We start from the raw sequence: 25,483 nt of genomic DNA, 5'->3' as shown, positions 1-25,483 counted from the left end.
ATTATTATTATTATTATTATTATTATTATTATCATCCTACCTGATAGATGATGAATATGAGACATAGTGGGAATTCAGTGATTTTCCCAAAGTCACAAAGCTTGCAAGTATCAGAGTTTGGATTTGAACCCAGATAGTCTGACCCAGAATTTGTCTTCTGAATACTACCTGCTGCTAGCTTTTTTGTTGTTGTTAGATTCTTTCGGGTGTGTTTCATATTTTCCCAGCGATAACTTGTCCATATCCTTAACATCCAAATACAGGACTTGGTGCCTTCTCTGTAGTAGTTATCCAATCAATAACTTGTGATGGGTTATCTTTCTTGTACTACTAGAATCATCTTTATATCCATTTTCTGAATTCCCCAGGAGAGTAGCACTAATTTGCACCTTTGGCCTAAGCACTTTACATGTAGTGTGTCACATATAAACCCCATGAGGTCAAGTATCTACTTACTATAATAATCTCTTTTTGCTTCTCAGTCTGAGAGAATTTGCATAGGTTGCCTAAGGTCACATACCTAATAAGCGGTGTAGTCAGGATTTGAATGGAAACCTTCAGCTAAAGTGCCTGCAAGCTTAACCATTGGACAACACCGCCCACAGTTTCTGCTCATTACATATTCATTAAAATAACCGACAATACTGTTTTCTGTTTCAATGAAAATAAATCTTCCTCTGTTCTCATATGCTTTTCATGCTCTTTCGGGTAAAACGGCTGTGAAATCGAAAAATGGCAAAACTCATACCATTTCTCAATTACCTAAAGGGATTATATTATGCTTTATTAATTCTGCCTTCCTACATGACTAGGAAACAAGTTTTCTTTTTAATCTCAATTTGGCAAATAAAATCAAGTTACATAAATGCTATTAAGCAAATGCACGTTTCTAAAGGCATCTTGACAAGACAATGATATATAAAGAGGTTCTTCAGGGTTCTTTCAATATGAACATTAAGAGATTCAGAATCCTTTGTCTCTACCTCGACTTATAGGAAGTGCCAACTAATTCGATTCATATAGCACCTTCATGTGATTGAGGTATTCTTGCTGCTGAGCAAATTAAAAGCTTTCACCATAAGACGGATATATCCCATTTTGGCATGTCTCAACTATAAGCTTCATTTTTATATCAGATCAGTGATTACTTGAGAGGGGACGGTTTATAGAACCAAAATTTGGTGAATGGTATTAAAATGCTACATCCTTGTGAAAAGTATTTTTTTTAAATAGGTGATAATTACTCTCAACGGAGAGTGATGCCTGAGAAATAAACTGTTAGAAAAGGTAGAAATAAAGAAATGCCAAATCTATTCATTATACAGCTTTTCAAAAAGCAAATCAAAATGATATATTGAAAGACATTTTCATCAAATACCATGAAAAAATTTCATTTGACTCTAGAGTCACAGTATCTGTGGTTGCCATTTTGACAACTTTAAGGAAATTTTTGTTCTCTCTCTGAGCATGTTTACATTTCATAGCCTTTAAAACTTGCAGACGAAAAGAGATTGAGGGCATTTCAACAGATAATCATTGTATCCCCTCTGTTGTAGATTGAGGGACAGGCAGAAATTATAGAGGATATGGAACCAAGCTAAGTAAGTCTAACTCTGAACAAGGGAGCATTTGCTGTTTTGAAAGAGAGGCATACTGCATTGCATTTTAAAAAACCATTAGGCAGCTTTATTTTATGAGCAAGAAAAAAAAAAAAGACTAAAATTGCCTACAATTTGAAGCTGGAAGTGAATTCAGATCACTTGAAGTGGGAAATTGTCTTTTATGATGTGACCCTAGTACAAGTGAGTATGATTCTTCTGAGGGCACTGGAGCTGAAAAAAATATGGTATTAACTGTCTTTTTATAAAAGAAATGTCAAATTTATTACCTTATGACATAATAACCCGATGAAGCATTTTCAAAAACTCAAGATTGTAGCTAATAACATCTAAAAGACAAATTGGAGTCTTTACTGCATGCCAACCCCAAAGTGAGAAAGAATGGCCATGAAGCACACTGATAGATTCTGAAGGTGGCTAATATATTTTGGCACTCTAACGTCAAATAACAATGGTATTCCGAACAAAGTGATGCTGAATTTACACTATCTCACACAAAGTGGCCCCAGTTTTTTAAAATGTGTGTAATTCTTTAGAGCTTTTAAGGTAAAAATTGCATATTAATGAGAAATTTCCATCCAGTGCCTGATTTTAACTAATTAAGATCTGACATATAAAATCTGTACACTAGGAATCTTAAGAATTTGTAATCCTAAAACCTGTACAAGCAAATTGAAATATTACACTGAAATGTAAAGAAAATGTCAGGAGGCTGAGTGTAGAGAGAGGTAACATTCAGACATGGATAATAAATGCCCACATTCCAGAGTACTACATCTGGCAGTATTTAATTCCAGTTTTACAAACCTAAGTGAACACTTTCTGATACAATATGTCAGAATTAAGTAACTTTTAAAATGGCCAGCCGAAAGCTGTAAAACTGCCTCAAACCAACAATCAAAAAATTCTGCTTCCATAGAAGTGTATTTCATGAATGTTGGGAAAAGTAAGCATTGGGGAAAATAAATGTAGTTAGTATAGGAAATGAAGGTGGTTGATCATTCCAGAGTCACATATAGATAAAGTCAAGTGGTTCAATGATTTACCATTAAATCCTAAATATGTTGTGGCAGTTGAGACTTTTAAGCTTTATTATCTGCTTTAACAAATTCGGAACTTTGTGTGGGAAGCTAGATTGACCTTCCCCAAGGATTTTGCTACATATATAAATAGGTGGCTCTCAATGGAGCAACTGAAAGTTTATAAATGTTTGAAAGTGGGTCTAGTCTGAGTGTGCTAGATAAAAAATGAGTCTATTTCTGAAAATATAATTCAATGTAAGCTTTTATAACTTTGTGATACAGTACATAGTTCCTGGATAATTCATAGATTTCTATTAATAATTTCAAGAGGCTAAGCAACTTTTCACCTTTATGATTCTGAAGAAAAAATACGGCATTGCAACACATCCATTCCCCTTACAAAACCAAGCTTGGATATGCTAGAGTTCTAGAATTAAAAATCCACAATGACTATATTTGCAATGGTTGCTTCTAAATTGCCAGGCATAGTTTTGTATTCTTAAATTTTAAGATGGATAAAAGTTCACATTTGCATGCATTAATACATCAGCCAGGAACTAACTTTGGTAATTTTTGTGTTTGACTGCAGGATTTTATTAGACCAAATTGAATATGCAAATTAGACGAGGCTAGGTGGAGTAGACTTTGAAAACTCACCCAGAGTCCCCTAACTAATAATCGGAATTGCTGCCTTTGATGCTGAGTCTTACATAACACTGTTTGTCTTGTGCTGAAATAAATATACTGCAGTGAATGGATGGATTATTATCATCCCCAGTGAATTTACTTTTTTTTTTTTACATTAAGTTCGTATGTATGATACAGCCCTAAATGCAAACATTACATTGTTCTACATTCCTTTCAATGGCGTCATATCTTTACCAAGCTGGTTTTCAGTAGTTACTATGATAAAAGTAAGTACTTGGGAAAATAAGAGTGAGATAGGAAATAAAGGTGGTGATGTTCACTTTGATTTCAAGGATTGAGAGTTCAGGCCATGCCTAATAAGTACACTCTCCAGGGGCAAGTGATTGTAGTTATTTAGGAATGATTTTTTTTTTTTTTTCAATCTGTGTGTATTAGTCTTTCAAATGCCTGCAGTGTTGTTAGAATATTAACAAGTATTAAGTCGTTTGGACTTACTCACTTAATAAACAAAACCAAAATATTGCTTCCCACCTGGGGTGCCATGAAAAAATTACTGAGACCCTGAGGATGCTGGGACCAGAGTTACATGAGGAGCCCATAGGCAGTGACAAAGGATGGAGAATTCGGGTAGACTGCATTCGGGTTGCCATGCAAACGTAAAACCTACCTTTTAAAAATAAATATCACATGATTAAAATTATTCAAAAGAGACATCTGAGTTAGTGAAAGGTTAATGCATTTATGCAATTAAAGGAAGAAATTTACCAAAATGCAAGGTTTTAAACCAGAATTCCTAATTTTTAAAACAGATTAAATTTGTGCCCATGAACACAATCATTTCTTTTCCCATTGCTCTATTTGATTTTCAACATCAGGTTAGCAGTAAAGCATGGAAAGATATATATTTAAAGTCTGAGTTATACATGATTTGCTTTTGAGATAGAAGTATATTAGTTCTCATTATGTATGTCATACTAATTAAGAGCTGAGCTATGAAATGCAGTTTTATACAAACATACTTAAAGGTAATTTGCCTTATTTGGAATTAGGTCAGGGCTATTTCTTCATACCCAAAATAGGATGAGTAGATTCCATGATATGCTTTAACTATATAAGTAAAGTTATAATTGAGCTAGTTGGGCTATTCTGTATTATCCTTATTCAGGATAATGTTGTAAAATTTGTCTGATATTGTATTCCAGATGCATTGGGAATCCTTAAGGGTGTAAAAGGCAATAAAATGAGGGAACATTTAAATGTTCTTATTTAATCAAAGACAGCATAGATTTAAAGAATGGATGTTCTTAATGAATAAGCCATAGTTTTTAGTAGATTTGACAGACAGAGTCTAGGTGTATCTAGGCTGTGCATGCCATGTGTATGTTTTCATTTTCCAAATAAGAAAACAAACATATGACATCTTTGGAAAGAAATAGGAAAGAATACCTTTCTGTGGCTGCACTAAAAATTGTGTACAATTTTCCTAATCCAATATTTGTTAGTACATGTGTTTCATAAAACAGTGAGGACAGAAAACAGTTCACTCATGCAAGCCAGGAAAATTTTCAACTTGTTTCCACCACTATTTTATATTGAGGAAAATCTTGCAGCAATAATTCACATGTCATGTTCCTTGGTTATTTTTCTTGATTTTTTTTTTATTTTTCCAGACTTTATGAAGCGTTCTAAGTGAAGAAAATATTTTCAGTAAGGAACTTAAAAAAAAAAAAATAGATGCAAGTTTCTTCCAGTGTCCAGTCTGGCATTTAAGGAGTTTGGAAGTCATTATTCCCTTCTTCCTAATACGAAAAAATAATAAAAAGGCTGAATTAACTAAAATCAACAACTTTTTTTAGATTTATTAGAAAATTGAGGTCTCAAGGCAAACCACAATCCCCAGCTTGGAGATGAGAAGGTGGAAACAGAAAATCACAACTTACTGGAGGAGGCACCCATGAACAGAAACCTCTACAGGAGTCAGTATGGGGCAAGAAATCCTAAACTGTAACCAATGGATTGCTGCAGTCTCAATGTGGATAAGTTGGAGAGATAGTCCAGGGGGATTCAGTGTTAGGGAGCCCCCACACTTTTCTCAGTTTTGATTTCAGGAGTCTTATTAGTTTCTCACAGTGAGGATAAGAGGAAAGTCCTTTCTACTTTCAGAAAGTGGAGGGGAAGAATAGCCATTCTGAAAATTTCCCAGAGCATTCTGTACTTCATAACAAAGCCTGCCTTCAAGAGAAGCTATTTTACCAGCACCTAACTGACCTCAGGGAAGAAATACCCAATAATGTTTAAGAGATGGGAGAGATTACTGGGAAAGTCTGTTGTTTCTTGTACTGTTCATGAAGTGGCATAGTGATATTTTAAAGAGAACTTGGGTTAATTGTAATGTATATTGCAAACCCACTCTCAACCACTAGAAAAAGTTTAAAAAGGTTATAAACAATTGGTATGAATAAGAGATGATAAAAAATGAAATCATATGCTCAATTAAATTCAGAGAAGACCAAAAAAGAGTGAACAACAACAACAACAACAGAACAATAGCAGTGATTCGCAAATAATAAACAAATAAGGTAAATGTTAATTCCAACTATCTCAATAATCAGCTTAAATGTTGCTGATCTATATTCACCAGTTAAAAGACTGAGACAGAGAAGATGAAGCCAAAACAAAACTAAAGAACCACATATCATCATCAGTAGGAAATCCACTTGCAGTATAAATACATAGGTAAATTAAAGGTGAAGAATGGGGGAAAAAATGAAAGAATGGAAAAAGGTGTAGTATGTCAACATTAATAAAGAGAAAGTAGCAGTGGCCATGTTAATTTCAGACAAAGAAGACTTCAGAGGAAGGAGAATTATCAGGGATAAAGGTGGGGATTACAAAATGATAAAAAGGTCATTACTCTAAGAAGACCAAACACCCTTCATGGTGTAAGCACGTGACATCAGACCTTCAAAATACACACAAAAAAAACCTAATAGCACTGCAAGGAGAAATAGATGACTCCACTATTATAGATGGAGACTTCAACACCCCTCTGTCAGTAAACGGGCTACCAAGCAGAAATCAGTAAGGACATAGTTAAACTGAACCACACCATCAATCAACCGGATATTTTCGGCATCTATAGAATACTTCATCCAACAATAGCAGAATATACATTCCACTCAAGTTCACATGAAACATTCACCAAGATAGACCACATTTGGGCCATAAAACACACTTAACAAACTTAAATCCTAAATGTGTGCTCTCAGACCACACTGGAATTAAGGTAGAAATCAATAACAGAAATATAACTGGAAAATTCCATGATACTTGAAGATTAAACAAGTAGCCTTCTAAATAACATGAGTCAAAGAAAAACATCTCAAGAGAAATTTTGAAATATTGTGAATTAAATAAAAAAGCAAATACAACTTATACAAATGTGTGGGATCCAGTGAAAGTGGTGTATAGAGGGAAATTTTTAGCATTGAATGCATATATTAGAAGAAAGATATAAAAATCAGTAATCTGTACTTAGGAAACTAGGAAAATAAGAGTAATTTAAATCCAAAATAAGCAGAAGAAAAGAAGTAATAAAAATTAAAGTAGAAATTAATAAAGCTGAAATCAGGAAATCACAAAATAATCCAGTTAAGAAATGAGCAGAAGATATGAATAGACATTTTTCCAAAGAAGACATCCAGATGGCTAGCAGACATATAAAAAATGCTCCACATCACTCATTATCAGGGAAATACAAATCAAAATTACAATGTGATACCACCTCATACCTGTCAGATTGACTAGAATTAACAGCACAGGAAACAACAGTTGTTCTTCAAGGATGTGGAGAAAGGAGAGCCCTCTTAAACTGTTAGTGGACATGCAAACTGGTGCTGCCACTCTGGAAAACAGTACGGAGGTTCCTCAGTTACAAATAGAACTACCCTATGATCCAGAAATTGTACTACTAGGTATTTATCCAAAGGAACAAAAATATTGATTTGAAGGGGCACATGCACCGTGATGTTTATAGCAGAATTATGAACAGTAGTCAAATACGGAAGGAGTTCAAATGTCCATCAACTGTTGAATGGATAAAGAAGTTGTGTGTGTATATACATACATTTATATATATATATATATATATATATATATATATATATATATATATATATAACAATATTACTCAGCCATGAAAAGAATGAAATCTTGCCATTTGCAATGATGTGGATGGAGCTAGAGTGTATTATGCTAAGCAAAATAACTCAGAGAAAGACAAATATCATATGATTCACCCAAGTAGAATTTAAGAAATGAAAGAGATGAGCACAGGGGGAAAAAGAGAGAGAGGCAAACCATAGAATAGATTGCTAACTATAGAGGACAAACTGAGGGGTACAGGTGTGGAGGTGAGTGAGAGGATAGATTAAATGGGTGATGAGTATTAAGGAGGGCACTTGTGATGAGCACTTGGTGTTATATGTAAGTGATGAATCACTAAATCCTACTCCTGAAACTAATATTGCACTATATGTTAACTAACTAGAATTTAAATTAAATCTTGAACTTTAAAATAAAATAAAATAAAATAACATAAAATCATAGAGAAAATCAAAGCCAAAAGCTAGTTATTTGAAAAGATTAATAAAATTGAAGAGCTTCTTGCCATACAAACTAAAAATAAATTTTAAAAAATTTGTAATTATCAGAAATAAACGGTAAACCATCACTACCTACCCATGGGCACTAAAAGGATAATAGAGAAATATTATGTACAACTGTATGCCCACAAATCTGATAATCTAAGTAGATTAATTCCTTCAAAGACACAATCTACCAAATTCACATGAGAAATAGATAATCTGATGCAACCCTGTATCTAATAAAGAATTGCATACATAATTAAAAATCTTCCAAATCAGAAAGCACTAGACTTAAATGGATTCACTGGTGAATTCTCCCAAACATTTAAAGAAGAAATTATACCACCTATATATATTCCAGAAAATACAAACAAAGGGAACATTTCTGTCCTTATTCTATAAGACCAGCATTTCAAATCAAAAACAAAGGCCTTACAAGAAAGGAGAACTAAAAATTAATATCTCTCATTAACACAGATGCAAAAATTCTCCACAAAATATTAGCAAATCGAATCTAATGAAAACAAATATGTGCAGCACAACCAAGTGGGAATTATTCCAAGTATGTCAGCCTGGTTTAATATTTGAAATGCAATTAGTTTAATCCATTACATCAACAGAGTAAAGCAGAAAAATGTAATGGTCATATCAATAAATGCAGAAAAAAGCATTTGACCAAATCCAACATTCATTTGTGATAAAATACCTCAGTAAACTAAGAATTAAGGTGAACGCGCTTAACTTGATAAAGAATATCTTCAGTGCTTGCTTCTGCAGCAGAGTAAAATTTAAATGAAACAGAGAATATTAGCATGGTCCCTACATAAAGATGACACATGAATTCATGATATATATATTCCATATTTTTATGGTGACTATCATTGATAATACCATATTATATATTTGAAATTTGCTGCGAGAGTATATCTTAAGTATTCACACACACACACACACACACACACACACACATAATAAATATGTTTGGTGATGGATGGATGTGTGAATTAACTCAGTTGTGGGAATCTTTTCACAGTGTGTACGTGTATCAAATCATCATGTACATTTTAAATATATTTCAATTGTGTAGTCAGCAAGGCAGTATGGTACTGGCACAAAAACAGACACATAGATCAATGGAACAGAATAGAAAGTCCAGAAATGAACCTACAACTATATGGTCAACTCATTTTCAGCAAAAAGCAGAAAAGAATATCCAATGGAAAAGAGACACTCTCTTCAGCCATTGGTGTTGAGAATACTGGATGGCAACATGCAGAAGAATGAAACTGGACCACTTTCTTAACACCATACGCAAAAATAAATTCAAAATGGAAAAGACCTAAAAGTGAGACAGAAAACAATCAAAATCCTAGAGGAGAACACAGGCAACAGCCTCTTTGACCTCAGCTGCAGCAACTTCTTACTAGACACGACACCGAAGGCAAGGGAAACAAAAGCAAAAAATGAACTATTGAGACTTCATCAAGATAAAAAGCTTCTGCACAGCAAAGGAAACAATCAACAAAACTAAAAGGCAGCCTATGGAATGGGAGAAGATATTTGCAAATGACATCTCTAATAAATGGTTAGTATCCAAAATCTATAAAGAACTTGTCAAACTCAACAACCAAAAAATAAACAACCCAGTTAAGAAATGTGCAGAAGATATGAACAGACATTTTTCCAAAGAAGACATCCAGATGGCTAAGAGGAACATGAAAACACACTCAACATAATTCATCATCAGGGAAATACAAATCAAAACCACAATGAGATATCACCACACACCTGTCAGATTGGCTAAAATTAAGAACACAAGAAACAATAGGTTTTGGCCAGGATGTAGAGAAAGGGGAACCCTCTTGCACTGTTGGTGGGAATGAAAACTGGTGCAACCATTCTGGAGGTAGGGAGTTTCCTCCAAAAACTAAAATAGAACTATGCTATGATCCAGCAATTGCACTATTAGGTATTTGCCCAGGGGATACAAAATACAGATTCAAAGGGGTACCTGCACCCGAGTGTTTACAGCAGCAGCAATATCAACAAAACCAAACTATGGAGAGAGCCCAGATGTCCATCAATTCATGAATGGAAAAGGAAGATGTGGTTTGTGTGTACACACACACACACACACAGAATGGGATATTACTCAGCCATCAAAAAGAATGAAATCTTGCCATTTTCAATGACATGGATGGAGCTAGAATATATTATGCTAAGCAAAGTAAGTCAATCAAAGAAAGACAAATACCATATGGTTTCACTCACCAAGAATATCTAAATAAATAGGAATGCATTCCATGTTCATGGATAGGAAGAATGGATATTTTGAAGATATCAATTCTTCCTGATTTGATGTATACATATAATGTAATTCCAATCAAAACTCTAGCACACAATTTTGTGGATATCAATAAACTTACTTCAAAGTTTACATGGAGAGACAAAAGACCCAAAATAACCAACACACTATTGGAGTTAAAAAACAAAGCTGGAGGAGTTATAATACCTTATTTCAAGACTTACCATAAGGCTATAGTAATCAAGACAGCGTGATATTGGCAAAATGATAGACAAATAGATAAAAGGTATGGAACAGAGAGCTCAGAAATAGACCTACACAAATAGGATCATTTGATATTTGACAAAGGAACAAAGGTAATTCAATAGAGAAAGTATTGTCTTTTCAACAAATGGTGTTGAAACAACCGAACATCCATATGCCAAAAAAAAAAAAAAAATCTTGACACAGAACTTAAAATTTTCATGAAAATTAACCAAGGTGGATTATAAACCTAAAAGTAAAATGTAAAACTATAAAACTCCTAAAAGACAAAATTGGAGAACATTTAGGTGTCTTTGGGTTTGGTGATGATTTTTCAGATGCATTACCACAGTTGTGAATGAAAAAGAGTTTGTGAGTTGGACTTCATTAAAAGTAAAATTTCTAGGGGCACCTGGGTGACTCAGTCAGTTGAACATCCAACTCTTGATTTTGGCTTAGGTCATGATCCCAGAGTCGTGGGATCAAGCCTTATGTCAGGCTCTGCAAGGAGCATGGAGCCTCCTTAGGATTCTTTCTCTCACTCCCTCCACCCCTTTCCCCTGCTCACATGCACTCTTTCTCTCTCTCTCAAAATTGGAAAAAAAAATAAATGAAAACTTCTGGTCTGTATAAGACACTGTTAAGAAAAAATAAAAGATAAGACAGCAACTGGGAGAAAATTTGCAAACACATATCTGAGAAAGCACTGTGCCCAAAATGTAAAAAGAATGCTTAAACATAACAATAAAAAAACAACCCCAATAAAGCATAGACTAAAGATCTGAGCACATACCTTATTGAAGAACATATACAAGTGGCAGAGAAGTATAAGAACAAAAATGGTGACAAGATGTTATCAGGAAAATGCAAGTTGAAATGAAAATGAGATACCAGTGCATACCTATTACAGTGGCTGCAATCCAGAACACGGACAACACCAAATGATGATGAGGATAAAGGGGAATGAGGACTCTCCTTCATTGTTCATGGGAGTGCAGAATGGTACAGCCAACTTTGGAAGACAAGTTGGCAGTTTTTTACAGAACTAAACATACTCTTACTATCAGATCCAATACTTGTGCTCCTTATTATATACACAAACGAATTGAAAACTTATGTTTACACAGAAATGTGCACACCGTGGCTCTCAGAGCTTTATTCATCATTGCTAAAGCTTAGAAGAAACCAAGATGTTCTTCATAGGTGAATGAATAAACAAACAGAGGTATATCTATACAAAGGAGTATTATTCAGTCTGTGATAAAAAGAAATGAGCTAGCAAGCCACAAGAAGATATGGAAAAACTTTAGATGCATATTGCTAAGTGAAAGAAGCTGACTGTAAAGGCTACATACTGTATAATTCCAACTATATGGCAGAATAAAAAGATGAAACAATGGATATACTTGAAAGATCAGTTGCCAGGTGTTTGGTGGGGAGAGAGGGAGGAAAAGATGAAGAGGTGGAACACAGGTACTGTAATGGTGGATGCATGTCATTATAAATTTGTCAAAGTCCGTGGAATACACAAGGGAAAGAATGGACCCTAATGTAAACTATGGACTTTACTTAATATTATGCATCAATGTTGGCTCATTCATTAACTGTAACAAATGTACTGCACTAATGCAAGGTGTTAATAATAGGCGAATTACATGTGGTAGTGAGGAGGAGGAGGAGGAGGGAGTATAGAGAACTCTGTGATTCCTTTCAACTTCCTTTAAGCTTAAAACTGCTCAAAAACATATAGCCCATTATTATTACTTTTTTTTAATGGGCACAAGATCAAGCAATCCCTTAAGGCTTTCATCTCTATTTAGGCCGTATGAGGACTACAACCAGGCTGTCTCATTTGCCACATATTTGTATTTACCAACAATCCATATGGTGAAATAATGTTCTCTATGAACACGAACAGGCAGAAACTCAGGGCATCAGTTGGTGCGAATGTGGTCACCTAACTCTCCTCTGCAATTCACTCTGGCTACTTCTATTTTTAACTCTATTCAAGGGTGTAATGCATGAGTGTTCCTTCCATTGAAGAATTCAGTGTTGGGGCAGATAAAGGTAACTAACATACTGATTCCTCAGAGGGTACTAAATTTACCTGACAACCAGCTCTTAAATAGAAAAGCTTCATAACAGAAGCCTCTTGTACTATTAATTCACAATTCATGGTTTGAAACCATGTATCTCAGTAACAATACTAAAATGTCACAGGAAAAAAGGAATACCTTTAATTGGAAAATATTTTAATAGCTTTGATTTAAAGCTACAAATATTTAACCTAAGAAAAGGTATATATATATATATATATATATATATATATATATATATATATATTTATATATATTTATATATATTTATATTATATATATTTATATATAGGTTATATAGGTTATATAAAGGTGTATGTGTGTATATATATATATATATTTATACTTATATATATATATATTTATACTTATATATATATATATTTTTTTCATTCTTTCATAGTAAAAGCCATGAAAGGAATAGCAGCTATGATGAATTATGACAATGATGTCTGTAGAAAAAAAGATCCATTGGTGTTTAAATGAAGAGATATTTCACATACTGATGCAGTTGAGGAGAAAAGAAGTTATCACTAAGAAAAAAATAGTATGGTTACTTTTAGAATTATATATATATATGTTTTTTTACTGTACTCCATTACATTCACTACTATTCTGATCAGTGTGGGAATCAGAGCAACTGAAAATGAGATACAGTACCAATCAGCCTCTAATACCCTGTGTCCCTGCTCTACTCACAGCATACAAAATATTTTACTTACTTGAAACTGACAGGTTTGAGCAAATTAGAAGAAAAGGAATAGACCTTCAGAGTCAACAGAAATATCTGATCACTTAATTCAAGAGTCACCTATTGAGGTGAATTTTGTGAATCATATAATCGTAGTGACTTTCTTTTTCTTCTTTTTTGGTCCAAAAGAATTGAACCCTATTGATATATGACTCCACAGAAAGAAAATGAGTTGTGTTTAATTGTGTGTGGGGGGGTGAAATTTGCACATGGTTTAAATATATTCTTCCTCATGCTATAACACATATCATTGTACTGATAGTGTTGCATTCATCTGTTTCAAGGTAGTGGCCAGCACTTCCTGTATGTCAACTCATCTGGCCCCAAAGAAGGCTACACGGCAAGAATCACTACTTCCCAGTACTTTCCAGCAAGCCTCGGAGTGTGTACTGTTCGGTTCTGGTTCTACATGGTTGATCCCAGGAATATGGGGATATTAAAGGTACAGAAGGAAGGGAGAGATTTCTGTTTCACTGAAATATTCATAGAATGTGTTTAAACGTTTTTTCTTGTTAAATCACACAACACCAATGCTGATTCCATTAATCTCTCGTTTCTTTCTGGGACAGTGGGACTTTGGCAAGCAGTCCTGTCATTCATCTTAATCTCATTCAAGATTTATCTCATTCATGGCTGCCACCTGAACTCAATTATGGTGCATGCTATTTAAAAGATCATCTAGAGATAAAAGAGTATGGGCATATTGTGCATGCGTCCTCTACTAACAATTTAGATAGGGAAAATGAAGAACTGTGATGGGAGGGATAATGATAAAAAGAATTTTCTTCCCCAAACAAGGTAAAGGCAAAGACATTTAAGATCTTCAGCATATGTCAGCTTACCCTAAAAACAGTAGGCTTGCTCCCTTTTTGATTAATTTAAGACAAGAATCTGCCTCAAACACAAATGTCTTTGAAGAAGCAGGTTGCTACATTTTTAGTTCATCATATGAAATATCAGCAAGCTTTTCAATCAGCCAGAAGCAATTTTGAAATCTTGATTTCTAATTGAAAGATTATACATCAGAACACAGAACCTGGTATTATTGCTTTGTAATTATACAACCACCTGTTGTCTGAATAAATATAATTGGAATCATTGACTTTATCTCAAACATTGTCCCTTGTAAACAATAGCAGTTGGTAAGTGATTCCTATCTTTCAGGCTGGGTATTTAAACTTTGTGTGCACTCTCCCTTTTGATTCTTCCATTCACCTCATGAAGTAGAGTATTTTCCCCAATTTTACAATACAAAAACTAGCCGTTGATAGAAAAGAGAGCTTTTCAAGTAAAAATATAGAGAATTTGTACTGATTCTACATGGATGTCTATTTTCCTAAAGAGAAACCAGTAAAAAACAACAGAGAGAGATTCATTATTAACAGTTTCAGAAGGTGAGTAAATGAAGATCTTGTGAGGATTTTGGATTTTTTTTTTCATTGTTTTTATATACAATATATGAAAACTCAGTAGATTAGTCTATTGTTTATGTTAAAATGCTCTTTATTCAAAAAGAGCATCCTTATTTCTTTTTTTTTTTTAATGTTTACTTACTTTTGAGACAGAGAGAGACACAGCATGAGCAGGGAAGGGGCAGAGAGAGAGAGGGAGACACAGGATGTGAAGCAGGCTCCAGGCTCTGAGCTGTCAGCACAGAGCCCAACGTGGGGCTCGAACTCACGAACCGTGAGATCATGACCTGAGCCGAAGTCGGACACTTAACCGACTGAGCCACCCAGGCGCCCCAAGAGCATCCTTATTTCTTGTAGCTGTTCACCAGCTAGTTAGTACTACAGACTAAAAGACCCCCCCCCCACCACCAAATTCATATGTGAAATCCTAAGACAGCTATTTCCATTACCCATTGCTTTTAGCCATGTTTCTATAAATATGTAAACTTTGAAAAGAAACATTGCCCTCAAGTCTTGATTTTTGAGACCTTGCTCTTGGTGACTATAGTTTTTTCTAACCAGAGAGCGGCAGGTAAGTGTAGCAATGCTTTTATGCTCCAGGTAATCTTCAGACAGGTCTCCTGAGAAGAATAGGGGAAATTATAAAGCCTGACATCTGCCTCTTGTGGAGAAATCACCCTCCCGTACTACAAATTGTTTTGATAGGGTTGACCATCATTGTAGGTTGCTTTTCCCACCCCGACAGCTGACTCAAGGCATAGCCTTCTCCAATAGTTGGTGCAGGTGATAGGAGGATTTGTCTTTCTTCTGTATTATAAGGCACAAGGTTGTAGGCTGGATTTGGGTTATTGGAGGCCATCTTTCCCAACGTGGGGAGAGATATTGAGAAAGAAGCTAATCCAGAGAAGGACTCTGACTGAAGAAAGAGGAAGAAACAGAATGGTTTTTGCTCTGTTCAAATCCTGGATCCTACTGTGTCTGAGCCAATAAAATTCTCTTTTTGTTACTTGCTACTGAAAAGTCCTAAGTGTAACAGAAATCTAAGAGAAATTGTTTTCATGATGTATCCTTATGTCGCTGATGAGCATAAGGAAAAGTCTCACTTTGTCAACTATTGGTCTGGAAAATCTTGTGTGTATATATATGTGTGTGTGTGTGTGTGTGTGTGTATATACACATATACATTTATATATTTATATATGTATATGTATGTGGTTCTGAAGCACATGGTATAATTATGCTCGTCTGAAACTTTTTTTTAACATTTTTTAATGTTTATTTATTCTTGACAGAGAGACAGAACGTGAGTGGGGGAGGGACAGAACCAGAGAGGGATACAGAATCTGAAGCAGGCTCCAGGCTCTGAGCTGTCAGCACAGAGCCCAACGCGGGGCTCAAACTCACAAACTGTGAGATCATGACCTGAGCCGAAGTCGGATGCTTAACCAACTGAGCCACTCAGGTGCCCCTGAAACTATTTCTTAAGTTAATTACATAAATCCTTTAGAAAGGATATGGCAAAGAAAATACCTAAGGTGAAGATTTTTAGTAGAGAGCCTAGGAGGCAATACAAATAGCAAGGCACTCCTAAGAGAGATTTAAAATTGTAGTTTGTGGTAGGATGCTTTCTGGTCCGCACAAATTTTATGTAATTGTATTAAGCGCTAGGCATCCCTAGCCCTTCTGTGTTTTGTTCTGTATCCCAGAGAATTCCACTTCCCAAGCTCCTTTGCTCTCTGCTTTCCTGCATGGGTTTGGCCAGTGGAAGGCACTGGCCAAAGATCTGAGAGCAGGAAGACTAGACAGGCCTTTCTCCTCCCCGTATCCTTTCCTCCCCCTCTTCCTCCTTTCTCCCTCCTCTTCCTCCTCCTCCTGTTCTACCCTTCCCCTCCTTTCTCATGTCCTTTGTCTAGGCTGAGTTTCTAACTGCATTCCATTTATGACCCAGACAAGCCCTCCCTCCACTAAGTGTGGCTGCCAGACTCCATCTTCTAAGCAACTCAGTTTCAGTGACTACCTCCCTTTGACTCTAGTTTTAGAAGTGAGACTATGTTCCTAGAATACTTCATGATTTCCTTGGTGATTTCTCACCTTTTCCATATGCTTTGTGACCAGTTCTCTACATTAAGATTTCTCTAATGAAATCCTGTCATTTGCAGCAACATGGATGGAACTGGAGGGTATTTTGCTAAGTAAAATAAGTCAGTCGGAGAAAGACAGATATCATGTTTTCACTCACATGTGGAGCTTGGGAAACTTAACAGAAGACCATGGGGGAAGGGAAGAGGAAAATAGTTTCAAACAGAGAGGGAGACAAACCATAAAAGACTCTTAAATACAAAGAGCAAACTGAGGGTTGGTGGGGGGGGGGGGGGCGGGGAGAGGGGAAAATGGGTGGTGGGCATTAAGGAGGGCACTTGTTGGGATGAGAACTGGGTGTTGTATGTAAGCAATGAATCACAGGAATTTACCCCCAAACCAAGAGCATAGTGTATACACTGTATGTTAGCTAACGTGACAATAAATTATATTAAAAAAAATTAATAATAAATTTTTAGAGTGTCAAAATAAAGAAGAAATAGATTAGATTAGTTTATATTTTCTAGTTTGGCCCTATCTGGTATAAGTGCCCGCCCCAAAGAAAACACAAATCTTTTGAAGATATTAACTTGTAACATAATGAAAAAATTTGACTGAAGCCCAGTCAGTTTAAATTTGTCCTCCTTATATTAACTTATTAAAAACTTGCCCTTCAGCTGGGGAAGACAGAAAACACAGTTTTAAAAAATGCAAATATGAAAACCTCAATTTGTGATACAATACTCTGGAGCAAATAAAACCGTTTTCTGTAATAAATAGTTACTCATGGTCTGCTGAGAGAGTTATTTTACACTGAATGGTAGGAAAGTCTCTCTGAGAAAGATGACATTTGATTTTAGGCTTAAAAAAAAAAGAAGGAGCCAGCCTTGTGAACATCTGGAGTAAGAATGTTCTAGGAAGACAGAACAGGCTAGTGAAAAAGCTCAACGTAGGTATCTGAAGGCCAGTATAGCAGGAGCAAAATAAACAAGAGAGAACGAGATGATGAAACAGGCAAGATCCAGCTCATGTATGTGGGGTCTTGTAGGGACACAGGAAATTAGATTTTATTCTAAGAACCATAGGAAGTCATTGGAGACGGTCTTGGTCCTCTTGGACTGCTATTACAGGTTACTGCGTACTGGGTGATTTAAACAACAGAAATTTACTTCTCACGATTCTAGAGGCTGAGAAGTCCAAGTTTGAGGTACTGACCAATTTGGTGCCTGGTGTGGACCCTCTTCCTGGTTTGCAGATGTTGCTTCTCGCTGTGTGCTCACCTAACACAAAGAGAGATCATCTCTCACATGTCTCTTCTTATAAGGACATTCATCCCATTCATGGGGCCTCTACCCTAATGACCTAATTGCCTCCCCAAAACCCCACCTCCAAAAATCAAAACATTGGGGTTTGGAGCTTTGATAGTGAATTGGGGTTGGGGGGACATGTTCAGTCCGTAGCAAGAGTATTAAATTGTGGAATAATATAACCTCATTTGAAAGTTTAAAAGATCCAGGGGCGCCTGGGTGGCTCAGTTTGGTTAAGCGTCCAACTTCAGCTCAGGTCACGATCTCACGGTCCGTGGGTTCGAGCCCCGCGTCGGGCTCTGGGCTGATGGCCCAGAGCCTGGAGCCTACTTCCGATTCTGTGTCTCCCTCTCTCTGCTCCTCCCCCGTTCATGCTCTGTCTCTTTCTGTCTCAAAGATAAATAAACGTTAAAAAAAAATTTTTTTAAAAAAACAAAAGTTTAAAAGATCTGTCTGGCTGCTGTGTGGGAAGGGGTGGGGACTGGTGGGTGGGAGGAGGCCAGACCTAGCAGGGCAACAGGAGGCAAGTTAGAAGACAATTTCTAGGAGTCCAGAGCAGAGAAGATGTGGCTTCATTTACAGTGAAGTCTAGGGATAAACTGGTAAGCAATTTCTACACATGATGAATATTTAGATCTTCACTGGCATAGATTATTTTCTAAATAAAGCACGCTCTAATTTTATTAGCGTATTAATGAAGAGTAGCATATAAAGCCAAAGTAGATAAGACACGTACAATGAGATCAAGGTGAAATTCAATTATGATTTTTATTACATTTTAGGATAAAAAGTCAAACAATCAGATTTATCCCAGCCTGATAAGTTGGCAAAATAGCCTGCATAAAGAAGGCATGTGTTTTATAGAAACTAGGAACCCTGATCTAAAGGAGCAATATTTGGAATAGTAAATGGATAATATTCGGAATAATAAAATGTTCATAGAGACATCAGTGTTCTTTGATTCAAAGTCTTGGGAAATAAGAGAATAATAGTAGAACATACTTTATTTTCTAGGTCAGTTTTTTTCTATCTTTCAATTACCTACCTACATACAAAATTAAAAGCACTCCTTAAAATGGTGCTGGTCACATTTTGATCCACGTTGCTAATAGAGCCCTGAGTGAACCAGATAATTTCCCGTGAGATTACTTAGTTCCATTAGTTCAGCTTCCTAGCTTCTGGCTTGTTTTGAAATTTAGCTAATTCAGGTGAGTTATTTAATATCTACAAAAAGCAGTAAAGTTTGTCACAGGAAAAGAGAATTTCTTTAAAAATGACCGATATCCTTTTATTATTCCAGACTCATTTTTAAAGACACAGAAAGGAAATGAGGGAACTTTTGGAACTGATACTTTTCATAACATTTTTTTGTCATTTACAGAAATTTCTAATTGCTTAGGGGGAAAAAAATGAACTACTTCCTAAAACTTCCTTCAGCAATAACAGATGAATTAATACATCTGAATGGACTTCAAGAAGCCGATTGTTCATATTTCAGAGAAGTTAGCCTACTGTGTTAAGATGATCTTTACCTTAGAGTTGAGTTTTAGACCCAAATGATTTCTGCTAAAACCTATGGAAATTACCATGTAGAAGTTCCACTCAGGAAACTATTGTTCTTGTGGGACCATGCTTGTGAATTTTGTCTTGTTTTGTTTTAATGTGACATTTAGGAAGATAGTAAGAGCAGAGGGAAAAAAAAGACTGGGAAAAATATCAGATGGTTACTATGTGCCATACACTGAAGTCCTAGATAGATAGATAGATTAGATAGATCGATCAATCTAATCTTCACAACCTCCAGTGAGGCAGATACTGACATTATGTACATTTTTTTTTAAATTTATTTATTTATTTATTTATTTTTTAATATATGAAATTTACTGTCAAATTGGTTTCCATACAACACCCAGTGCTCATCCCAAAAGGTGCCCTCCTCAATACCCATCACCCACCCTGCCCTCCCTCCCACCCCCCATCAACCCTCAGTTTGTTCTCAGTTTTTAACAGTCTCTTATGCTTTGGCTCTCTCCCACTCTAACCTCTTTTTTTTTTTTTTTTTTTTTTTTCCCTTCCCCTCCCCCATGGGTTTCTGTTACGTTTCTCAGGATCCACATAAGAGTGAAACCATATGGTATCTGTCTTTCTCTGTATGGCTTATTTCACTTAGCATCACACTCTCCAGTTCCATCCACGTTGCTACAAAAGGCCATATTTCATTCTTTCTCATTGCCACGTAGTATTCCATTGTGTATATAAACCACAATTTCTTTATCCATTCATCAGTTGATGGACATTTAGGCTCTTTCCATAATTTGGCGATTGTTGAGAGTGCTGCTATAAACATTGGGGTACAAGTGCCCCTATGCATCAGTACTCCTGTATCCCTTGGATAAATTCCTAGCAGTGCTATTGCTGGGTCATAGGGTAGGTCTATTTTTAATTTTCTGAGGAACCTCCACACTGCTTTCCAGAGCGGCTGCACCAATTTGCATTCCCACCAACAGTGCAAGAGGGTTCCCGTCTCTCCACATCCTCTCCAGCATCTATAGTCTCCTGATTTCTTCATTTTGGCCATTCTGACTGGCGTGAGGTGGTATCTGAGTGTGGTTTTGATTTGTATTTCCCTGATGAGGAGCGACGTTGAACATCTTTTCATGTGCCTGTTGGCCATCCGGATGTCTTCTTTAGAGAAGTGTCTATTCATGTTTTCTGCCCATTTCTTCACTGGGTTATTTGTTTTTCGGGTGTGGAGTTTGATGAGCTCTTTATAGATTTTGGATACTAGCCCTTTGTCCGATGTGTCATTTGCAAATATCTTTTCCCATTCCGTTGGTTGCCTTTTAGTTTTGTTGGTTGTTTCCTTTGCTGTGCAGAAGCTTTTTATCTTCATAAGGTCCCAGTAATTCACTTTTGCTTTTAATTCCCTTGCCTTTGGGGATGTGCCGAGTAAGAGATTGCTACGGCTGAGGTCAGAGAGGTCTTTTCCTGCTTTCTCCTCTAAGGTTTTGATGGTTTCCTGTCTCACATTCAGGTCCTTTATCCATTTTGAGTTTATTTTTGTGAATGGTGTGAGAAAGTGGTCTAGTTTCAACCTTCTGCATGTTGCTGTCCAGTTCTCCCAGCACCATTTGTTAAAGAGACTGTCTTTTTTCCATTGGATGTTCTTTCCTGCTTTGTCAAAAATGAGTTGGCCATACGTTTGTGGGTCTAGTTCTGGGGTTTCTATTCGATTCCATTGGTCTATGTGTCTGTTTTTATGCCAATACCATGCTGTCTTGATGATGACAGCTTTGTAGTAGAGGCTAAAGTCTGGGATTGTGATGCCTCCTACTTTGGTCTTCTTCTTCAAAATTACTTTGGCTATTCGGGGCCTTTTGTGGTTCCATATGAATTTTAGGATTGCTTGTTCTAGTTTCGAGAAGAATGCTGGTGCAATTTTGATTGGGATTGCATTGAATGTGTAGATAGCTTTGGGTAGTATTGACATTTTGACAATATTTATTCTTCCAATCCATGAGCAGGGAATGTCTTTCCATTTCTTTATATCTTCTTCAATTACCTGCATAAGCTTTCTATAGTTTTCAGCATACAGATCTTTTACATCTTTGGTTAGATTTATTCCTAGGTATTTTATGCTTCTTGGTGCAATTGTGAATGGGATCAGTTTCTTTATTTGTCTTTCTGTTGCTTCATTGTTAGTGTATAAGAATGCAACTGATTTCTGTACATTGATTTTGTATCCTGCAACTTTGCTGAATTCATGTATCAGTTCTAGCAGACTTTTGGTGGAGTCTATCGGATTTTCCATGTATAATATCATGTCATCTGCAAAAAGCGAAAGCTTGACTTCTTCTTTGCCAATTTGGATGCCTTTGATTTCCTTTTGTTGTCTGATTGCTGATGCTAGAACTTCCAGCACTATATTAAACAGCAGCGGTGAGAGTGGGCATCCCTGTCGTGTTCCTGATCTCAGGGAAAAAGCTCTCAGTTTTTCCCCATTGAGGATGATGTTAGCTGTGGGCTTTTCATAAATGGCTTTTATGATCTTTAAGTATGTTCCTTCTATCCCAACTTTCTCAAGGGTTTTTATTAAGAAAGGGTGCTGGATTTTGTCAAAGGCCTTTTCTGCATCGATTGACAGGATCATATGGTTCTTCTCTTTTTTTTTGTTAATGTGATGTATCACGTTGATCGATTTGCGAATGTTGAACCAGCCCTGCATCCCAGGAATGAATCCCACTTGATCATGGTGAATAATTCTTTTTATATGCTGTTGAATTCGATTTGCTAGTATCTTATTGAGAATTTTTGCATCCATATTCATCAGGGATATTGGCCTGTAGTTCTCTTTTTTTACTGGGTCTCTGTCTGGTTTAGGAATCAAAGTAATACTGGCTTCATAGAATGAGTCTGGAAGTTTTCCTTCCCTTTCTATTTCTTGGAATAGCTTGAGAAGGATAGGTATTATCTCTGCTTTAAACGTCTGGTAGAACTCCCCTGGGAAGCCATCTGGTCCTGGACTCTTATTTGTTGGGAGATTTTTGATAACCGATTCAATTTCTTCACTGGTTATGGGTCTGTTCAAGCTTTCTATTTCCTCCTGATTGAGTTTTGGAAGAGTGTGGGTGTTTAGGAATTTGTCCATTTCTTCCAGGTTGTCCAATTTGTTGGCATATAATTTTTCATAGTATTCCCTGATAATTGTTTGTATCTCTGAGGGATTGGTTGTAATCATTCCATTTTCATTCATGATTTTATCTATTTGGGTCATCTCCCTTTTCTTTTTGAGAAGCCTGGCTAGAGGTTTGTCAATTTTGTTTATTTTTTCAAAAAACCAACTCTTGGTTTCGTTGATCTGCTCTACAGTTTTTTTAGATTCTATATTGTTTATTTCTGCTCTGATCTTTATGATTTCTCTTCTTCTGCTGGGTTTAGGCTGTCTTTGCTGTTCTGCTTCTATTTCCTTTAGGTGTGCTGTTAGATTTTGTATTTGGGATTTTTCTTGTTTCTTGAGATAGGCCTGGATTGCAATGTATTTTCCTCTCAGGACTGCCTTCGCTGCATCCCAAAGTGTTTGGATTGTTGTATTTTCATTTTCGTTTGTTTCCATATATTTTTTAATTTCTTCTCTAATTGCCTGGTTGACCCACTCATTCGTTAGTAGGGTGTTCTTTAACCTCCATGCTTTTGGAGGTTTTCCAGACTTTTTCCTGTGGTTGATTTCAAGCTTCATAGCATTGTGGTCTGAAAGTATGCATGGTATAATTTCAATTCTTGTAAACTTATGAAGGGCTGTTTTGTGACCCAGTATATGATCTATCTTGGAGAATGTTCCATGTGCACTCGAGAAGAAAGTATATTCTGTTGCTTTGGGATGCAGAGTTCTAAATATATCTGTCAAGTCCATCTGATCCAATGTATCATTCAGGGCCCTTGTTTCTTTATTGACTGTGTGTCTAGATGATCTATCCATTTCTGTAAGCGGTGTGTTAAAGTCCCCTGCAATGACCACATTCTTATCAATAAGGTTGCTTATGTTTATGAGTAACTGTTTTATATATCTGGGGGCTCCGGTATTTGGCGCATAGACATTTATAATTGTTAGCTCTTCCTGATGGATAGACCCTGTAATTATTATATAATACCCTTCTTCATCTCTTGTTACAGCCTTTAATTTAAAGTCTAGTTTGTCTGATATAAGTATGGCTACTCCAGCTTTCTTTTGGCTTCCAGTAGCATGATAAATAGTTCTCCATCCCCTCACTCTCAATCTAAAGGTGTCCTCAGATCTAAAATGAGTCTCTTGTAGACAGCAAATAGATGGGTCTTGTTTTTTTATCCATTCTGATACCCTATGTCTTTTGGTTGGCGCATTTAATCCATTTACATTCAGTGTTATTATAGAAAGATACGGGTTTAGAGTCATTGTGATGTCTGTATGTTTTATGCTTGTAGTGATGTCTCTGGTACTTTGTCTCACAGGATCCCCCTTAGGATCTCTTGTAGGGCTGGTTTCGTGGTGACAAATTCCTTCAGTTTTTGTTTGTTTGGGAAGACCTTTATCTCTCCTTCTATTCTAAATGACAGACTTGCTGGATAAAGGATTCTCGGCTGCATATTTTTTCTGTTTAGCACACTGAAGATATCGTGCCAAGCCTTTCTGGCCTGCCAAGTTTCAAAGGAGAGATCAGTCACGAGTCTTATAGGTCTCCCTTTATATGTGAGGGCACGTTTATCCCTTGCTGCTTTCAGAATTTTCTCTTTATCCTTGTATTTTGCCAGTTTCACTATGATATGTCGTGCAGAAGATCGATTCAAGTTACGTCTGAAGGGAGTTCTCTGTGCCTCTTGGATTTCAATGCCTTTTTCCTTCCCCAGTTCAGGGAAGTTCTCAGCTATAATTTCTTCAAGTACCCCTTCAGCACCTTTCCCTCTCTCTTCCTCCTCTGGGATACCAATTATGCGTATATTATTTCTTTTTAGTGTATCACTTAGTTCTCTAATTTTCCCCTCATACTCCTGGATTTTTTTATCTCTTTCTTTCAGCTTCCTCTTTCTCCATAACTTTATCTTCTAGTTCACCTATTCTCTCCTCTGCCTCTTCAATCCGAGCCGTCGTGGTTTCCATTTTGTTTTGCATTTCGTTTAAAGCGTTTTTCAGCTCCTCGTGACTGTTCCTTAGTCCCTTGATCTCTGTAGCAAGAGATTCTCTGCTGTCCTGTATACTGTTTTCAAGCCCAGCGATTAATTTTATGACTATTATTCTAAATTCACTTTCTGTTATATTATTTAAATCCTTTTTGATCAGTTCATTAGCTGTTGTTATTTCCTGGAGATTCTTCTGAGGGGAATTCTTCCGTTTGGTCATTTTGGACAGTCCCTGGAGTGGTGAGGATCCGCAAGGCACTTCCCCCGTGCTGTGGTGTATAACTGGAGTTGGTGGGCGGGGCCGCAGTCCGACCTGATGTCTGCCCCCAGCCCACCGCTGGGGCCACAGTCAGACTGGTGTGTGCCTTCTCTTCCCCTCTCCTAGGGGCGGGATTCACTGTGGGGTGGTGTGGCCCGTCTGGTCTACTTGCACACTGCCAGGCTTGTGGTGCTGGGGAGCTGGCGTATTAGCTGGGGTTGGTAGGCAAGGTGCACGGGGGCGGGAGGGGCAGGCTTAGCTCGCTTCTCCTTAGGTGATCCACTTCAGGAGGGGCCCTGTGGCAGCGGGAGGGAGTCAGATCCGCTGCCGGAGGTTTGGCTCCGCAGAAGCACAGCGTTGGGTGTTTGCGCGGAGCGAGCAAGTTCCCTGGCAGGAACTGGTTCTCTTTGGGATTTTGGCTGGGGGATGGGCGGGGGAGATGGCG

The 25,483-nt window shown here is 36.8% G+C and overlaps 1 protein-coding gene and 1 non-coding gene across 4 annotated transcripts in view; both read left to right on the top strand.

The window, feature by feature from the left end:
- The window catches only part of MALRD1 (MAM and LDL receptor class A domain containing 1), an 824,069-nt gene that overhangs the window by 603,232 nt on the left and 195,354 nt on the right, over positions 1 to 25,483 (top strand). For all 3 annotated transcript variants that reach the window (XM_058681758.1, XM_058681759.1, XM_058681757.1), the window contains one exon: positions 13,615 to 13,772. In XM_058681758.1, coding sequence (XP_058537741.1) covers positions 13,615 to 13,772 — 158 coding nt within the window. The remainder of the gene's footprint in view (positions 1 to 13,614; positions 13,773 to 25,483) is intronic.
- Positions 8,701 to 8,803, top strand: LOC131484153 (U6 spliceosomal RNA). The gene has a single exon (XR_009248064.1). It is a non-coding gene; the product is annotated as a U6 spliceosomal RNA (small nuclear RNA).

This window comes from Neofelis nebulosa, chromosome 8 (genome assembly GCF_028018385.1).
Source record: "Neofelis nebulosa isolate mNeoNeb1 chromosome 8, mNeoNeb1.pri, whole genome shotgun sequence".
Classification (NCBI taxonomy): Eukaryota; Metazoa; Chordata; class Mammalia; order Carnivora; family Felidae; genus Neofelis; species Neofelis nebulosa.
Note: the sequence above shows the minus strand (reverse complement) of the source record. Positions and strands in the feature narration are given on the sequence as shown.